The 19,632-nt window shown below is 32.9% G+C and overlaps 1 protein-coding gene across 3 annotated transcripts in view; it reads left to right on the top strand.

Annotated features, from left to right (window-relative positions):
• Nucleotides 1–19,632, top strand: part of LOC126889497 (inter-alpha-trypsin inhibitor heavy chain H4-like) — a 110,279-nt gene that overhangs the window by 80,565 nt on the left and 10,082 nt on the right. For 2 of the 3 annotated variants that reach the window (XM_050657831.1, XM_050657833.1), the window contains 2 exons: nt 9,850–9,903; nt 14,283–14,354. In XM_050657831.1, the coding sequence (XP_050513788.1) occupies nt 9,850–9,903; nt 14,283–14,354 (126 nt within the window). The remainder of the gene's footprint in view (nt 1–9,849; nt 9,904–14,282; nt 14,355–19,632) is intronic. The other variant, XM_050657832.1, reaches the window with a different exon arrangement.

Below are 19,632 nucleotides of genomic sequence, written 5' to 3'. Positions count from 1 at the left end.
CTGATCCTCGTGAGTTTTGAGGTTGGTTCTTTCAATGCAAATAGGTGTGTCAAAGGTTTATGGTCTGTTTTTACTTTGAATGTTGGTGCTCCATATAGGTAACATTTAAAATAATTAATTCCCCAATGAATCGCTAGTAATTCCTTAACGATTATAGGTTTATTACATTCTCCTTTACTAAAACTTCTTGATGCATATGCTATAGGTAGGTCAATTCCGTTGTAATCTTGACTTAGGATTGTTGAACAACTCTCATTGGATGCGTCTGTTGTTAAGATAAACTGTTTGTTGAAATCCGGATATTTTAAAATTGGTGGTTTCGTCATAGATGCTTTAAGCTTTTTGAATGCTTTTTCACACTCCTCGGTCCACGAAAATTCTACTCCTTTCCTCGATAATTTGTTGAGTGGTCTGCATATTTCCGCAAAATTTTTAATAAAACGTCTGTAATAGTTGCAAAATGCTACAAATCTCTTTGTTTCTTCCGCTGTCTTAGGTGTCGGATATTGTTCAATTACTGCATACTTCGCTTTGTCTGGTGATACTCCCTCTTGAGAAAGATCATGTCCTAAATATGTTACTTCCCTTCTAAAGAATTGACATTTTCCTGGGTTAAGTTTCAAATTGAATTTTCGACATGTCTCGAATGTCTTTTTCAGGTTGTCTAAGTGATGTTTTTCGGATATTCCAATTACTACGATATCGTCCATGTAAAGAAATGCTTTGTCTGGTGTTAATCCTGAAAATGCTATTGACATCATTCTTGAAAAGCTATTTGGGCTTACATTTAATCCAAAAGGTAATCTGGTAAATTGAAATGCTCCATTTTCTGTGCTGAACGATGTGTATTTTCTCGATGATTTTTCTAATGGTATCTGGTGAAAGCCTGACATTAAGTCTATAACTGAAAACCATTTTGCTCTTCCTAGTTGATCTAATATCGAATCTATTCTTGGTAATGGAAATTTGTCTGTAACTATCTTCTTGTTCAGTTGTCTAAAATCTATGCATAATCTCCATGCTTTTCCTCCATCTATAGCTTTTTTCGGTACCAGTACTACTGGACTGTTGTACTCGGATGTAGATGGTTCTATGATTCCTTGGTCTCTTAGGTTTTGTACTTGTCGATTTAATTCCTCTGTTTGCGCATGAGGTGTCCTATAATTCTTGATATATACCGGAGTTTGGTCTTTAACTCTTAGTTTTTGTTCGTAGAAATTGTTACAGGTTAACATATCATGCCTTAGGGCGAATATGTCCGAATATTCCTCGCATAACGATACTAAGTTGTCTCGTATGTATTCTGGTATGTCTAATTTCAGTGATTCTCGTAATTCTTTTTTTCTGTCCTTGCTGTCGTTGACTAGCCTATATATATATTGAATAGTTTAATATCCAACGTCCTGATTGTGCTTGCGTCTACATTTACTGTTTCGTACGTTGTGTTCAAAATTTTGATGTAAGGATTATTACTTGAAATAATTGCTCTTGCTATGAATATTCCTGGTTGTATTTCTTGCTGTTCCACTATCCTGTCTTTCTTTAACGTTTTAAAATTTTTTACGATTCTGTAAATTTCACATCTAGGCGGTATTATTATGGTGTCATTGTCTATATTATCCAGAATTTTCGTACTAATGTAACAATCGTTGTCCTCTTTAATGTGCATTTTAAGGTTTGCGTAATCTAGTATACATTGAAAGTTAGAAGTAAAGTCTCTCCCAATGATTCCGTCTGTTGGAATTGGAAAGTTAGGTTCTACCAATTGAAAGATGTGTTCGAATCGAGTTCCTTTTACTTCGAGTGTTGTCTCAACTTCTCCCATTGTTTGCAACTCTCCTTTAGTGACTCCTTTTATTTTCGCCTTTGTGTTTGATTTCACCTGTTCCTTCATAAAATCTTGTGAACATTTTAGTATTGAAATGTCAGCTCCTGTGTCTATGATAAAAGTGCTTGTGTTTTCAAGAATTCCTGTTTTCATTCGTACAAAGTTCGTTAGGTTTAGGTCGAAGTTGTAAATGTTATATTTTATTTCTGCCTGTGTGCTTCCAACTTCTTGTTCATTCAAAACCCCAACTGCTGGTTTTCTTGCTCTTCTTGACTGTCCTCTATTTCTAGTAACCTTACGTTCCTGTTACGTCCGCCTCTCTGGTTTCCTCTGTATGTTTGATTGTTAAATTGTCTGTATCCTCTGTTCGAATAATTTCGTTGATTGTCCGTTGCTTCTCCTTCGTTCCGTTGTCCGAAGTTATTTCTTCTTCCTCTGTCATATTTGTTATGGTATCCTCTTCTGTATTGCTGCTGTCCTCTCCTATTCTCGTAGTTTGTCCTATAATTTAAGACTCTTCCTTGTGCATTTTCTTCAGTCGTATCGATCGACAAAAATTTAGATACTACTTCCTGCGGTGATGTAAAGTTACCTGCTTCCAGTATTATCTTAGCTTTCTCTGCATTAGCGTTTCGTTTCATTGTTGTTACTACTGCTTCCGTCGTATATTTCTTTGCTAAGTCAAGTGGCATTCCTTCCGCTATGTATGCTACTTTTAATTGTTCCGCTAACTCTTCCACTTCAGATGCGTACACTGCTGCATCTCTATGTCCTTGCCTTTTTTTGGCTAATTTGGCTATTAAATTCTTCGGATTATCACCTTTTAATTCTTTCTTTAGTACTTCAGCTATCCGTGGAATCGTATCTGCTGTGGTTATTAGGTTCCTAGCCTTATTGGTGAGTCGCGTTTTTATTAGCGTTACAGCTGTGTCTTCATGACCTTCTGCCAATTTTCCAAGTAGTTCTAATGCGTCTAAAAATGGTTGTAATTTCCCTGCGCTTCCATCGAACTCGTTGGGCAATATCTTGCTTGCGATATTCAAAAATTCATTGATTGTCAAAGCCATGTTTAATATTGTTATATCTTGTTTTATGTCACCTTTTTCCTCTTTTATTTCGTCGTTAATTATTTCTTCTTCTACTTCCTCGTCGCTTTTTCCTTCTTCTGCTTCCTCGTCGCTTTGTTCCTCTTCAACTTCCTCGTCGATTGGTTGATGTATTGAATTTGGAACCACTGTTCTTACATTTACTGCTTGAAATGAGCGTATAACTTTGTCTCTGATTTTTCCAAAATATTTGTTGCACGATTCCCTTTGTTTGTCCGAAAGTGCTTCCCAGTTTTTCCTAGTCAATTGTGTGAACTTGTTATAAGCTTTAATTAGCTGTGTCGTTACTTCTTCCTTTATGTCCTTAGATTTCGGAACTTTTTTCTTTAAGACTCTTCTGCTTTGCCTGTCTATTTCTTGTGCAATTTCCTCAACTATTTTGACAAAATCTTCCCACGTAACTTTGTTGCTACTCATTTATACATAATTTTTTTTCTTTTTTTTCAGCTTCTGCACTTCTTAGCGAAAATATAAATTCGATAGTCTTACGGTGTATATAGATATGTAGTATATAGATATATAGTAAAAAATATAGAGATAAAATAATACGTCAATATATGGTAAAAATATGTAAAAATTGCAGTAGTAATAAAAATTCAAAAATAAATAACGTTATATTAACCCTTGTAAATAAGTAGTTAGAATAATAATTTAAATGTATTATGCATATAGCGTATATTTGTTATATCGTATATTTATTTTGATAGGTATATTTACGATAGCAAATATTAAGATGATAAAAAATTGCAAAAATGTACTAAAAATCAGTAGTCAAATAATAAATGAATAAAAGTCAGCAAGGATAAAGTATACGTTGATAAATATGTAAAAATCATATAAAATTGTATCATTGCGTCCTATAATAACTTAATATGAGGGTAAAAAAAATCTTTTTATATTGATAAATATTGGTAATAGAATAGAATAATTAAGTAAAAATAGGTAAACTTGAAACATATATTAATGTAATTAAGGTAGCACATAATGTTTATACTTTATACTTTATATTAATCAGGAAATACCATAAAAATAGCTAATATGGACTTACCACTTTTACGCGTCTTTGTTCGTATCACAAGTCCTCGCTGCACGTTCCATAGCATTGTCCATTTTCCATTGTCCCACGATGTTCCATCTCCATACTATTCCATTTTCAGCTCCGCGTCGGCCTGATGTCTCCATCCATTTTACATATACCACACTGTTGTCTAAGGTGGTCTAGGTGCCTGAACATTGACGTGTTTCTTCATACCTGTCCTGTTCACCAGTCCTGAGTTCTTCCCTGGTTCTGGATCGCCATATGACAGCCCTGGGCACTAAGGCTATCTTCTCCCGGTGAGGGTGGTTATCCCTTATCCGAGGGGTGGAATAATTGATACGCTTACTTGTTGAGTTGGTTTATTTACACTCGCATTAGTATAAGCTGGTAGCACCGCACCCAAAGAACATCTCGTGTAGAAAGAGACACTATCTTTAATGTGGAAATATTACGTCTGATCACCAAAATAGAATGACGAATGTCTAATATAATATTATGAATTCCCTTGTTATAGTTTTACTGTTTATATTTTTAGAAATGCCTATTCAGCATCGACCATGAAAAGTGTTTATAATTGACTCTGCAATTATTAGTTGAATCGTGATCTGGGCTAACAATATTTATATAATCGAATGAAGGTTGTAATATTGTTATGATGACATAAATAACTGAAAGTAATTATTGTAGATAATTACAGGGTGTTTTTAAGATATATCTACTGAGTACAGATGAATTCTTGTACAATTTAACGTGTCTTGGCTTGTTTATTTCTACTGCATCTTGATTGTAAATTTAGTATAGACATGTAATAAGTAAACCCTCCAAGCCACAAGCTTCTAAGAACTTATTGGTATTCAACATTTATCACGTTTACCGTTTGAATACGGGATTTATTAATAATAACCGGTCAATGTGATTATTTCTGATATATTTATTACTTTTGCCTAGCTATTCAGGTTGTATTAATAGTAACCGGTAATTATTAATAATTCCCATTTAATCACATTTACCGTAACATATACAGGGTGAGGCAGATAACTGGCCTATTAGAAATATCTCGAGAACTAAAGGCAACAGAATCATGAAAATTGGAATAAACGGGTTTTGAAGGATGATCTATTAAATGAAAATATTTTCATCTCTTTGCAACTTCCGGTTATACCGGAAGTTGCTTATAACTTCGTTTTTTTAAATGAAACACCCTGTATATTTTTACATTTTTGGACTCTCTTCGATGTCTTCTTTCTTAAAATATGAGATTTTGTAATATTATACAGGGTATTTTAAAAGATAATTACGTTTTTTTATTAATTTCGTAGCAACATTCACACCCTGTAGAATTGTAATAGTTTGACATTAAAAACTCTGCTTACGTTCAAGTGATTTTTAATATAGTCTACTATTGTTAAGAATAATTAGTATAGCTAATTTTGAAATTTTAGTATACAGGGTTGGTCGAAACTCGAATATTTTCTGAGTTTTCTTAAATGGAACACCCTGTATTTTAGTATTGTAATGAAATGATATTTTGTGGTACTTTTTTATTCCTTAATCATTCCCTATACCTAACTGCTTTAATTTGTGCTTAATTGTTAATCGCACCAACAATCTTAACTACGTAGGTATTTTGATAGCTAAACCATTATTGGTAATTTTAAGGATCAGTCTGGATTAATATGTATTTATTTCTGAAAAATTATTTGTGATTGAATATTTTCACGGCCAACCTAATAAAATTTTACGTATTTTTTGTTGCAATTAATGTTTAGCTTGAATCACCAATAACTCACAAATTAAAGCAGTTAGGTATAGGGAATACTTATAAAATAAAAAAGTACCATGAAATATCATTTCATTAAAATACTAAAATACAGGGTGCTCCATTTAAGAAAACTCAGAAAATATTCATTCCGAGTTTCGACCAACCCTGTATACTAAAATTTCAAAATTAGCTATACTAATTATTCTTAACAATAGTAAATATATTAAAAATCACTTGAACGTAAGCAGAGTTTTTAATGTCAAACTATTACAATTGTACAGGGTGTGAATATTGCTACGAAATTAATAAAAAAACGTAAATATCTCTTAAAATACCCACTATAATATTACAAAGCCTCATATTTTAAGAAAGAAGATATTGAGGAGAATTTAAAAATGTAAAAATATACAGGGTGTCCCATTTAAAAAAACGAACTTATAAGCAACTTCCGGTATAACCGGAAGTTGTAAAGAGATAGAAATATTTTCATTAAATAGTTCATACCTCAAAACCCCTGCATTCTAATTTTCACGATTCTCTTACCTTTAGTTCTCGAGATATTTCTAATAGGCCAGTTATCTGCCTCACCCTATATATAAATAGTGTAGAAGGCTCGCAACTCGTATATAATATTGGTATATCACCTTTTTTTTTGGACGGGGATAAAGAATTGATTTCGCGACCGTCATCGTTTAGTTGAAATAAATTTTGTATGTATATTGTTATGATCTGCTTCTTATTAACTTTATATTAATTATTATTTATTTGATTAATTATTTAATTGTCGCAAATCATACATAAAAATTGAATAAAAAATCTCAGGGTGCCTTTTTTATACTATTAAAAAAAAATCCAAATTATCTCACGTTATACTTATCTTCTCTCGTGGGTTCAGTATCTCTGAGTTGATCCTAATCGGGATAAAATAAGGAAAAGAAATAAAGCAAAATATTACAATAAAAATACAGAATTGTCTTTTATTTATCAAATTAATACTCTGAAATCTATCGAATCTAAAAACCTGTGGACACAGATGTCCGAATGAAATTTATACCACTTAAATTTATTATAGTTAAAAAAAAACAATTTATCGGTTTGTTCCCGATGACTTTGGTAAAACAAACTAAACCAAACAAATTTATGTCTTCGCAAGATTACCTATATTTACTATTTATATTTTGAAATATTGGAATTTTAATTCATATGCTTTTTACTCAAAAATTTAGTTCCCGAACATAAAAATCTCTTTCACATAAATTGACTGACCTTTTGCTTCACTCACTCGGATGTCTTCTCGTGACCCCAAACAGCTCTCCCTCGTTGACTATGTTAAAGGCTACTCATCAAAGCCTCTCTCCGTTGTCCAGCTTCAAAACTATCAGCATACCAGCACCAATTCTCCAACAAGCCGGGACTCTTTTGACACGTACTCGATTCAAACAAAAATCCAAAAATTCTCTGCTCTCCTTCTAACAATAATACAGAATCAAAGAGGTATTTCGTCTCAATTTGATCTGTCTCTCGTTCCACTTTTCAACACTATTCTCCACTATCAAACAGCCACTGGTATCTGCTAACTATCTATCCACTTAACACGTCGAACCGCTCCTTAGCGATGCCAAAAACATAATGCCTTCCTTTTCAACCTCTCTCAATCATTCTAACTACTTTTCCCCTTCCACATTGCCAAGCATCAGAAACCTTTGACTTTTCCATTCGACAAACAAAACAGTCATTTTCAAAATTATTCCGACAATCCTAATTACTTTCTGAAAACTATACAATATTTACTCGTGTTGAAACAACGATACTAAAATTCCAAACTTTCTCCATAAAACCACTTTTCTAGAAATTGATAATTACCTCTAAACTAAACAATCTTTTTCCATTTTAAATCTAAATACATCGTTATTTTCACTTTAATTATTCACAAAAGTCTTTAATGGTTCATCGGAAAGCTCATTAAAAGAGAAATCTACTTACATCCAAACTACATTCTAAGAAATATCTACAGCTCAATATACAGGGTGTATCAAATTTATGTGCCAGCGTTATTTAAAAAAAATTAATTTAATTTTCATTTTGCTTTTGATTGATAAATTGAAAACACAATAATATATATTATCTTCTTTTTCAACCTGTTCGCATCCACTCCTGGAGAAAGGCCTCCCCCTGAGTTCTCCATTCTTCTCTGTTTTGTGCTATTTGGTGCTAGTTTCTCCCCATTTTTGCTTTGATGTCTAGCCATCGCTTTTGTGGTCTTCCTCTACTACGACTGTGCTCGCGTGGTCTCCAATGTACAATGTTTCTCGTCCACGTTTCGATGTTTTGTCGTGCCACGTGTCCTACCCAGGTCCGTTTTATTTGCATTTCAATTCTTCCAATTACATATTCCACTTTCGTGCTGCTTCGCACGTTCTCATTTTGTATATGTTCCCTCAGAGATACCCCTAACATAGCTCGTTTGATTGCCCTCTGTGTCGTTCTCAATCTATTGGTTGATACCTCTGTAAGTGTCATCGTCTCCATTCTATACGTCATAGTTGGTAGAATACAACTGTTGGATACCCTTTTCTTTAGATTTATTGGTATCTTTTTGTTCTTCAACACATCACTGAGTCTTGCTACTGCTGCCAAAGTCATTCGGATTCTTCTAGTTATTTCTGCCGTTTGATTCTATTTGCCTAGTTTGATCGTGTGACCTAGGTATATATACTTTTCGACACTTTCGATATCACTTCCATCTAAGTCGATTGTGATATATTCATTTGTCATCACTTTTGTTTTATTTGTTTTTGTGCTCTGTCTAACTTCTCTCTCCTTTTTTATTTTGCTTGTTGTTAGACCTTCTGATACATTTATTTGCATAGTTGCATTGTCGTATATGTATTTGAGGAGTATTCTATATCTAGAATAAATCCTTGCGTTATTCATTCCTTCTAATACGGCCCAGAGTTCCATGGAATCGAATGACTTATTGTAATCCACAAAAACCAAATGAACAGGTTCATAGTATTCGTTGCACTTTCGAAGTGTCGTTATTGTCTGTAGGTGTTCTATGGTACTATGTCAACAGGCTGATAACTATCGAATTTATTTGATAGCCTGTTAGTAATTATTTTGGTAAGCATTCTGTACGGATGTGGCAGCAGGCTTATTGGTTTGTGGTACCTACATATTAGGTGTATGTATATATAAATAGTATAGGACGCACGCAACTTGTGTATAATATAGTTATAGAACTTCTTTTTGAATTGAGAAAAAGCATTGAATTCGCAACCGTCATCGCTACGGCGAGATATTAGTAATTTATATACCATAGGTTGAATTGCGTATGTATAAGTTCAAACGAAGTCATAATGGTTGGAGGAGGGATAGAGTGTGTACCCGAAGAAGCCTGCGAAGCAAGCGCATAAGGGGCCACACAGTCCCTACTCCAATCATTATAAGTGATTAGAGTTTAAAGTATTTTTGAAGTGAAATCTTCTGTAGCGATTTTGTGCACTTTCTGGATGGGGAAAAAGCATTGAATTCGTGACCGTTATCGCTTCGCCGAAATAAATTCTGTACGTGTATGTATTATGTGCAATGTGTATGTATAAATAGTATAGGATGCACCCAATGGGTATATAATGTAGGTATATTACTTCTCTTTGGATGGGGAAAAAGCATTGAACTCGCGATCGTTATCGACACGGCAGATATTAGTAATTTATATACTATAGGTTGAATTGCGTATAAGTTCGACCAAAGTTATAATGATTGGAGGAGGAATAGAGTGTGTACCCGGAGGGGCTTGCTTCGTAAGAAGTTTTCACTTCTGTCAGCACTCCCACGAGTGCCTAATTTTTTTTATTTTAGCTTCTTATTTTTAAGTGCGGTCTCCCTATCGGAGGTTGGCTATCATCAACACTATCTTTACTCTATCTACCGCTGCTCTGAAGAGTTCTATGGAACTGCATTTAAACCAGTGCCTTAAATTATTCAACCATGACACTGTCCTTCTTCCTATACTTCTTACCCTTTCCCTGTATTATTAATCTTAGTTTTGGCCGTTTATCTACCTCATCCTGTATATAATATCATAAACAATAACACGTCTTATTTTTTTTAGTTATGAATACACCAGTTGTTAATTTTGACAATATTGCTGCCACAGACACACGTCGTAAGTAACTGTAATATATATTAGTATTATTACTCAATTTACGTAATCAGTCCATATTTGGTGTGAAAATGTGTTCCAAATCTAGTGCAGTCACTGGAGGTGGATATGAGCTATTACCTCCGATTTCGTTGAACCTCAATCGATTTTCATGAAAATTGGTGAGTGGTTAGAGGATATCTCAGAGAATAAAGGTGACATGGTGCCAACGTGCTCTTTTACCCTAGGGGTGGATGCCGCCCCTTCTCAGGGGTGAAAATATTTTATTAAAAATAACCCCATAATTCGATAGAGGAACAATTTTTAAGCAAAATTTGTTATACACTCACCGGCAGAGAAAACGGGCACCCCAAAAAATCGGTCATTTTTAATGTCTTGTATTTCCTAAACCTGATGTCCGATTTAAGTAATTTTTTTAATATGTTATAGCCTTATTCTTTATCAATATCGCTGTAATAATATTGTTGCTAGACAGGTACATTGTCATTGTATACAGGGTGTACGAATCAAACTGTGTTTTTTTCTCAAACTTTGGAACACCCTGTGGAATGTTCTAGCTTTTATAGAATACTAAAATTATAATGAAACTATAGCCTCAGTTTTCTTAATATTCTGTTTTTTGATTCATTCGCTTATGTTGGATAATAAAAAAGTTAAGCACTTTAACAACTACCCCTGTTTTTCGTTAATACTGGGTGTTTTTAAATAAGTACGGCAAACTTTAAGGGGTAATTCTGCATGATAAAATAATGACAGTTTGCTTTATAAACGTATGCCCGCAAATGCTTCGTTTCCGAGATAGGGGGTGTTGAAATTGTTCTTACAAACTGACGATTTATTTATTTCTCTAAAACGGTTTGTGATATGCAAATGAAATTTGGTAGATTTTAAGAGGTGGTTATTGCGCATTTTTTGGCATACAATTAAGAATTTTATATTCACCATTGGCGTGCATACAGGTATAAATATTTTAGATATATCCCGTATGCACGCCAATGGTGAATATAAAATTCTCAATTGTATGCCAAAAAATGCGCAATAACTATCTCTTAAAATCTACAAAATTTCATTTGCATATCACAAACCGTTTTAGAGCAATAAATAAATCGTCAGTTTGTAAGAACAATTTCAACACCCCCTATCTCAGAAACGAAGTATTTGCGGGCATAAGTTTATAAAGCAAACTGTCATTATTTTGTCATGTAGAATTACCCCTTAAAGCTTGCCGTACTTATTGAAAAACACCCTGTATTGACGAAAAACAGGGGTAGTTGTTAAAGTGCCTAACTTTTTTATTATCCAACATAAGCGAATGAATAAAAAAAACAGAATGTTAAGAAAATCTGTGGCTATAGTTTAGTTTTAATTTTAGTATTTTATAAAAGCTAGTACATTCCACAGGGTGTTCCAAAGTTTGAGAAAAAAAAACACAGTTTGATTCGTACACCCTGTATACAATGACAATGTACCTGTCTGGCAACAATATTATTACAGCGATATTGATAAAGAATAAGGCTATAACATATTAAAAAAATTACTTAAATCGGACATCAGGTTTAGGAAATACAAGACATTCAACATGACCCATTTTTTGGGTTGCCCGTTTTCTCTGCCGGTGAGTGTATAGACTTATTAAAATAAATCAAAATTTTTGAATTATTAAAGATAAAATTTTTTAATTTTTCGTGAGAAAAATGTATGTTTTTAACCAATTTTTCATAAATAAATCAAAAACTATAAGTTTTTACAAAAAAACTTATTATTACCAAAATTAGAGCTAATAAAAAACGAAATAAACTTCTTACTAGAAAAATCTTATAGAGGCAACTAAAAATGAGTTATAGGTAATTGAATGTATATTTTTTTTTCGGCGAGTACTCAAATCTAAGTATTTAAGCTTAAATAACGGGAAAATTATGCACTTTATAACATAAACTTATTAAACATTTGTTAAAGTACTTAAACATATCTATCAAATGAGCGCCCGAACAAGTTGATAGCATTAAAATTTATGCTCCAAAAATTTTTCAAAATTTATCTTTTAAAAGGTTTTCCAAAAAATGTTATTTTTTTTAATAACTCCGGTAATTTTTACGACATCAGGTTCACCTAAAAATCATTTGAAAATATCTTCCAAGAGCTATTAAACCACGTTAAACTGAATCTTTTACGCCCCTTACTTTTTTAAAAATAAAAGGTTAAATCGCCCTGTTTACATGGTTTTCGCAGCAAAATTTAAGCTTTAAACGTTTCTATCTCAGTTATTTTTACCCTACCTAAATAGTAAAACAGGTAAAATATTTGATAGTTGAAAGACTGATTTGATTTGAACCTCAAAATTTCATTTAAAACTAAAAATTCCATCAAATCACTGTTTAGTAAAACCCAAGACAAAATAGATCAATTAAATAAGAGTGGCATATACAAGCTATCATGTGGTGAGTGTAGTACCACCTACGTAGGAAGGACAATGAGAACCCTTTCTCAAAGAATCAAGGAGCATGTCAGAACTTCAGAAAAATCAAACTTTGACTATCATGTTAAATCTACCAATCATTCCTTCTCTCCTACTAAAGACAGCCAAATTTTGCATAACATCCCATCTAAAAATTATAGATTAATGAATTTGTTGGAGGACCTGGAAATTTCAAGAGAGATGAAGTCTAATTACGATTTTTGTGTTAATACTCAGATCAATTTGAATTGTAATTATAAACCTCTATTCAAGTATCTGTGGGAGACAGTTGAGTAGTAACCTCATGCAATCTTTTATATATATATAAACAATATTGTATTTACATTCAACATTTAATTTTATAACTTTAAAAAAGGAAAACAGGTGACTATTGGCCAGATTTATACAGGGTGTCCCGAAAAGAATGGTCATAAATTATACCACACATTCTGGGGTCAAAAATAGTTCGATTTAACCTAACTTACCTTAGTACAAATGTGCTCATAAAAAAAGTTATAGCCCTTTGAAGTTACAAAATGAAAATCGATTTTTTTCAATATATCGAAAACTATTAGATATTTTTTATTGAAAATGGTCATGTATCACTCTTATTGCAGGATTATCTTGAAACAAAATTTTAGTGAAATTTGTCCACCTAATAAAAAATTTATGGGGATTTTGTTCCCTTAAACCCCCCCAAACTTTTTTGTACGTTCCAATTAATTCATTATTGTGGTACCATTAGTTAAACACGACGTTTTTAAAACTTTTTTGCCTCTTAATATTTTTTCGATAAGTCAGTTTTTATTGAGATGCGGCTTCTTTTTCAATATATTTACGTAAAAATTGTATGGGGGATTTGTTCCTTTAAACCCCCCAAATGATTGTGTACGTTCCAATTAAAGTATTATTGTGGTACCATTAGTTAAACACAGTATTTTTAAAACTTTTGCCTCTTAGTCTTTTGTTCATAAGTCACCTTTTATCGAGATGTAGCTTCTTTTTCAAAATATACCTAAAAATGTAAATTATAAATAAATTTTCAGATTATTAACAGGTCTCTATAATCGTACTTAACCATATACAAATATGTGGTGGATTCGACAAATATTCAAAATATCTCGATAAACACTGGCTTATCGAAAAAGTACTAAGAGGCAAAAAAGTTTTAAAAATAATGTGTTTAACTAATGGTGCCACAATAATAATTTAATTGGAACGTACACAAAAGTTTGGGGGAGTTTAAGGGAACAAAACCCCCATAAAATTTTTATGGGGTGCACAAATTTTACTTAATTTTTTTTTAAGATGTTGCTGCCATATAAATGCCACATGTCCATTTTTAATAAAAAATCTTTGAGAGTTTTCGATATATGAAAAAAAATCAATTTTCATTTTGTAACTTCAAAGGGCTGTAACTTTTTTTGTGTGCACTATTGTATATAGGTAAGTGAGGTTCAATCAACCTATTTTTGGCCCCAGAATCTGTGGTATAATTTATGACCAATCTTTTCGGGACACCCTGTATATACATTATTATATTACAGATATTTCCATAATATACTTCTATCAACAAGTAATGAGAGCTTTAGAAATAAAACACCCAACAACAAAAGTGTTTGAAACTATTTTGTTAAGAATTGAATTCCTCTGAACACTATCCTATTATTTTGTTTTCAATGTCAAAGGAAGGGCTACGTTTTACAAAAACTACAAAGGGTTGAAAAGGGGGGTTCCGGGGTGAAATTTTTTAAGAAAAAGTTAGTCTCATAATAAGCACCCCTTGATATACCAGAAAAAAATAAAACCGGACTTGTGTCCATTTTGCGAAGTTCAATCTCTGTTTCCTACACTAGTAGTTTTGCAGTTAGACACCTCATATTATTTCTTTTACATATATTGAATAATTTATCATTAATTTTTACAGCGGCATCATATTCTCGTCTACTCTGGTTGAAAGACGCCTTAAACCCAAATGGAACTTTAAACATTTTAGGAGGTAAGTGAATACTCAAAATATGGATAAATATTCACAGGGTGGACATTAGTGCGAGGAAGTCCAATTACTCGTTTGTCGTAAGAGATACCAAAAAAGTTATTTAGGTTAAAGTTAAGGCATAGACAGGACCATAGTTTAAAAATATTTCCAAATATACAGGGCTACCCGTATTGACAGAGTGACACAAACTTATGTTTTTTTCTAAATGGAACACTCTGTATATTTTAACATTTTTGGATTTTCCTCGATATCTTCTTTGTCAAAATATATGGTTTTGTAATATTGTATGAGGCAGTTTAAAGATAATAACGTCTTTTTAATAATTTCGTAGAAACATTCACACTAGGGTGGTTTAAGGTCTTATGAGAAAAACTCAAGTTGAATGTAAAAGCCAAGGGACTCCCCAATTCTTTTCGAATTGATAAAAGAAGTAAGGAGCCAAAATATGAAAGACATAAGTCACTTGGAAGGCAGTGCTCAATACTGTTTAAATAATGAAAACGGGAATATGTTGATCGATTTTTGAAAAAATTACAAGACATGTTAGGATACAAAAACTTAATTTATTTGTTTATTTTACATTGGAACCCATGGTTAAAATAAGTACATTGTATGGTGAAGACCATAATAAAACTGAACTCTTTAAATTTTTTCTTTGGAAATGGATGGTTTCTGTAGGCTTTCTAGAACGGCCTTCTTTGTTGGCTCAGTCAGGACTTGTTTTTGATTAGCTTCTACAATCTGCAGTAACAGCTGTTTTTCGTCCTCATCATTTGTTATGAGTTTGTTAAAATCTTGAAATAGTTTTACAACTCTTTCTACGATGTCATTGACCACTTTCATTTTATTTACTGTAGTTTTGCCTCTTTAAACTCTGGGTCCTGTTCCCATTCACTTAGGTGCTTGTTTAAAAAGCTTTGCATATTGTTTAGCTTAGTAAACAAAAACATTGTTCTACTATTAGCAAAATCTACCAACTTACATTCATCACTTAGGAAATCGGCATTTCCTCTAATCATCCTTGGCAGTGCCGGGACAGACATCTTATTCACTATGCTCACTTTGTTTTCAAGGCTCACTTTATTGGAAAAAAGTGATAACCCGACCATTTCGTTAGACAGGTACCACAAATGTGGCTGCAAGGCTTTTTTGATAGTCTTAGCTATGTAATTGTTCTAATAAACAACAATGTATTTTGCAATTTACTTTCGTTCTTCATAATATGAACAGTAAAATATTCGTTGTCGCGATAATACAAGACAGGCGTATGTTCGTGGAACAGGGTATATATCATCATCAGTTACGCTGTATTTCCCAGCCTCTTTCCAAAAAATTAGGTCGTTAAAAGCTGCATTGGCGCTGATTGGAGCCTCAACCCAGTTTTTCACTTACAAAAGTGCACCAAAACGGATAAATCTGTCTAAGTTTTCTTTCTCCTTGTTTGTGAGATGGTAAACTCTTTGACCTAGGAAAAGGTACAACTTATATGCATAAATAAGCTTAGCCATCCACCGAGCGTGATGTATAAGTCCAGGTGCTCCCAAGTGAATTTTTTCTATTGGTTGTTCCAACACCAACAGCGTCAGTTCAATAAGTTCGAGGTAGTCATCTCGAGAGACTGGTCTTTCTTACTAAGATGATGTAGCAAGGACTCGATGGTACTGTTTTTTACTCAGCTTCTCCAGGGAGAAAAATTAATAGTGTGTAATCTGATCGATCAACTGCATTCCATGATTCCTTTAACCTTTTAAATATGGGAATTTCAGAGGAGCTTGAAGGTCGCAAACATAATGCAAATACTTTGCTCAAAATGATTTCCATTATGTGATGGCGACACAGCAACCATAGAAGTTCATTATTCAACTTGTTTTCAAGGAAAGTGCATGCACCACTCTTAAGACCAGTATTGACGGCTGTTGTGTCAAAGCCAATACCAATGACTTTATCATCGAGATTCCATGTTTTAAGAGTTTTAAGTACTGCATCTCCAGTGTTCAAACCTGTTCCACTAGCCAATTTCGGCACCCCAGTAGTTTCTCATTTCCACCAGCATAGGAAACTAGCACTGGTAGTCTATCTACCTTTTGTGAACCTAAAATGTCGGGCAGGACAGCTGTCCCAATGAACAACAATTGGTTCTTTGATGTCTAAGTTTGATTTAATCTCTGTTGAAAAATTCTGTCTTGCTGCTCTCGTTTCCTTTTTACACAACTTCTTGAAATCGGTAATTCCGCAGGATCATGTCCAAGTGCGGCAGCAATATTAATGATAAGCTTTACAGCCGCTTCCACATTCATGTCAAAAAGGCTCTTCTTAGCCTTTGGTTCAGAAACGTCTTCACTTTTGCCGTCTAAAGCTTTGTTTAACTTTTTTTCTAAACTTAAGTGTTTTACGGAAATTTATGTAAACTAAATGTTGTTGAGCACTGCCTTCCATTTGTTCTAGAGTCTAGAGTATTAAGATTTGGCATAGATTATTCTTTTATTAGGTATAACAAAATGGGAGGGTCCCTAGGTCTCTAAAAAAACTTGAGTTTTTTGGACCACCCTAATTCACACCCTGTAGAGCGAAATGTTTAATTTCAGTATGCAGATTGGGTCGGGATGTCGGGATGTAATTACGTTAATTTCTATTAAGGTGATACAGTAGCGATCAACAGGTAGCAAAAACGCGTTCCAAGATTGAGGCTGTAATTTTGAATATTTTTTCAAGATATTTGGCACACGTATTCGTAATATAATAAAGAATGGCGGTACAGAGCCCAATTTGAAAAATATATTAATATGTGGAAATTACTCTGTAATTAAATACAATATTGAAAAAACGAGCCTGCACCGCCATTAAGAAGAACAAAAAAAATACACTTTCTTCAAATAAACTTTTTTATCCGATGCCTAGATTTTGTGTCATTTTGGAACTATTAAAATTTTTTATTTCATTAGTAGTTCCAAAATGACACAAAATCTAGGCATCGGATAAAAAAGTTTATTTGAAGAAAGTGTATTTTTTTGTTCTTCTTAATGGCGGTACAGGCTCGTTTTTTTAATACTGTATTTAATTACAGAGTAATTTCCACATATGAATATATTTTTCAAATTGGGCTGTGTACCGCCATTCTTTATTATATTACGAATACGTGTGCCAAATATCTCGAAAATATATTCAAAATTACAGCCGTAATCTTGGAACGCGTTTTCGCTACCTGTTGATCGCTACTGTTTCCTCTTAAGTTGGCCGTGAAAATATCCAATCAAAACAAAATTTTAGAAAATAAATGCATATTAATTTTGAATGCTCTTTTTCTTTTCAGATGCAAATCCACTAATGGATGTTAGCAATCACATTTTCCATTAACTCTCTATATCTTGCAATGTGTATCAGAGATTGAATGTCGTTAATCCCTGTCCATTGCCTTATGTTTCGTATTCAGGATATTTTGCTGAGTCCTATTCCTTTATTGCCTTCAATTTTACCCTCGAGTATAAGTCGAACGACCTGGTATTTTTCGTTTTGCATGATGTGACCCATCACGAAAAGGAAGACATCATTTTCTTGATGTTTTCGAAAAGTTGACGTTCTTGGTTGACTCTTTTAAGGATATCTACATTTGTGACTTTCACCGTCCATGGTATCTTTAAGATACGGCGATAAAGCCACATTTCGAAGGCTTCCAATTTGTTTATATCCCTCGTTTTGAGTGTCCAGCCCTCTACTCCATATAGCAGCACCGACCATACTTAGCACTTTGTAAACCTTAATCTCAGTTAAAGATCGAACTCTGAACAGGTCAGTCCCGTCCGCGAATTTACAAAACCTATACCATTTCAGTCATGGCAGCGACTGAATTCGAATAGGGTTTGTATGCAGAATATTAGTTACATATCCTATACTATTTCAGTCACGGCAGCGACTGAACTCGAGTAGATTTTGTATGCAGAATATTAGTTACATATCCTATACCATTTCGGACCAGAAATTAACTGTAATGGTGTAGGATTTGAAACCGAATTTTTTTATTATTATTGAGCAAATGTCTATACTGTTTCAGTCATGCAAGTAAAACTAATCAAATATTTACTTAGTGCATTTATTATTATATCATAAAATTTAGATATGTTTTAAAAATTAAAATTAATAATATATATTTCGATAATATTAAAAATTAAAAACAAATGAGTAATTACTAATCTACGAATTAATATATGTATACAGTATGTCCCTGTAAGTTGGAACCATATGGAAAACAGGTCGATTTTTATTTTTAAATTATAATTTTTTGGCATATATTTCATAGGTACTAGTGACGTCGTCCATCTGAGCGTGATAACGTAATCGATGATTTTTTTAAATAGGAATATGGGTCGCGTGGCACCTCATTTGAAAGGGTGTTCAATTCTCTATTCAGTAATATAAACAGAAATATCATTATTTATACAGGGTGGCCAAAAAACATTTTTTGAATTATATTGATTGACGAAAAAAGAAGAATGTATGTAATTTATTTCAATCAAAATACTTTCTATCGCTGTGAGAAAATAGAAAAAACTGTTTATTTGGCAAATAAACATTGGTTTTTGGCCTAAATTAAATGTTCAAACTGTCAAGAGTTACGTGGGAGGCTGTTTGTGATTTAATTTAAGCAAGACGGAATGTTTATTTGTGAAATAAACATTTTTTTTTCTATTTATTGATCGCAGTAAAATGTATTTTGAGTTAAATAAATTACATACATTCTTCTTTTTGCGTCAATTAATTTAATTAAAAAATTATTTTTTTGGTCACCTTGTATAAATAATGATATTATTGTTTATATTACTGAACAGAGAATTGAACGCACTTTCAAATTAGTTGCCACACGATCCTAGTCCCATTTAACAAAATCATCTATTACGTTATCACACTTAGACGGATGACGTCACTAGTATGAAATATATGGAAAAATTGTAATTTAAAAATAAAATCGACCTGTTTCGGGATTTTTTTCCTAAGTCGTCCATTTTAGATAAAATGAATTTATTCGATAACTTAGCCCCTCTCTGTATGAAGATACTTTACTTGACAGAAATTCATATTTTTTGACATCTCTCATATACTATTAATAAAACTTAATATCACATGATTGCATCTTCGGTTTTAGACCATGCAGAACTTTTTAGGAAGAATATCTTTTTTGCGTAAAATCGTTAATAAAAAATTTTTCCATATGGTTCCAACTTACAGAGACATACTGTATATATTCATACATTAGTAATTATTCATTTGTTTTTAATCTTTAATA

Source organism: Diabrotica virgifera, chromosome 8, assembly GCF_917563875.1.
Source record: "Diabrotica virgifera virgifera chromosome 8, PGI_DIABVI_V3a".
NCBI classification, from domain to species: Eukaryota; Metazoa; Arthropoda; class Insecta; order Coleoptera; family Chrysomelidae; genus Diabrotica; species Diabrotica virgifera.
The sequence above is the reverse complement of the archived record's forward strand: the minus strand, read 5'-3'. Positions and strand labels throughout refer to the sequence as shown.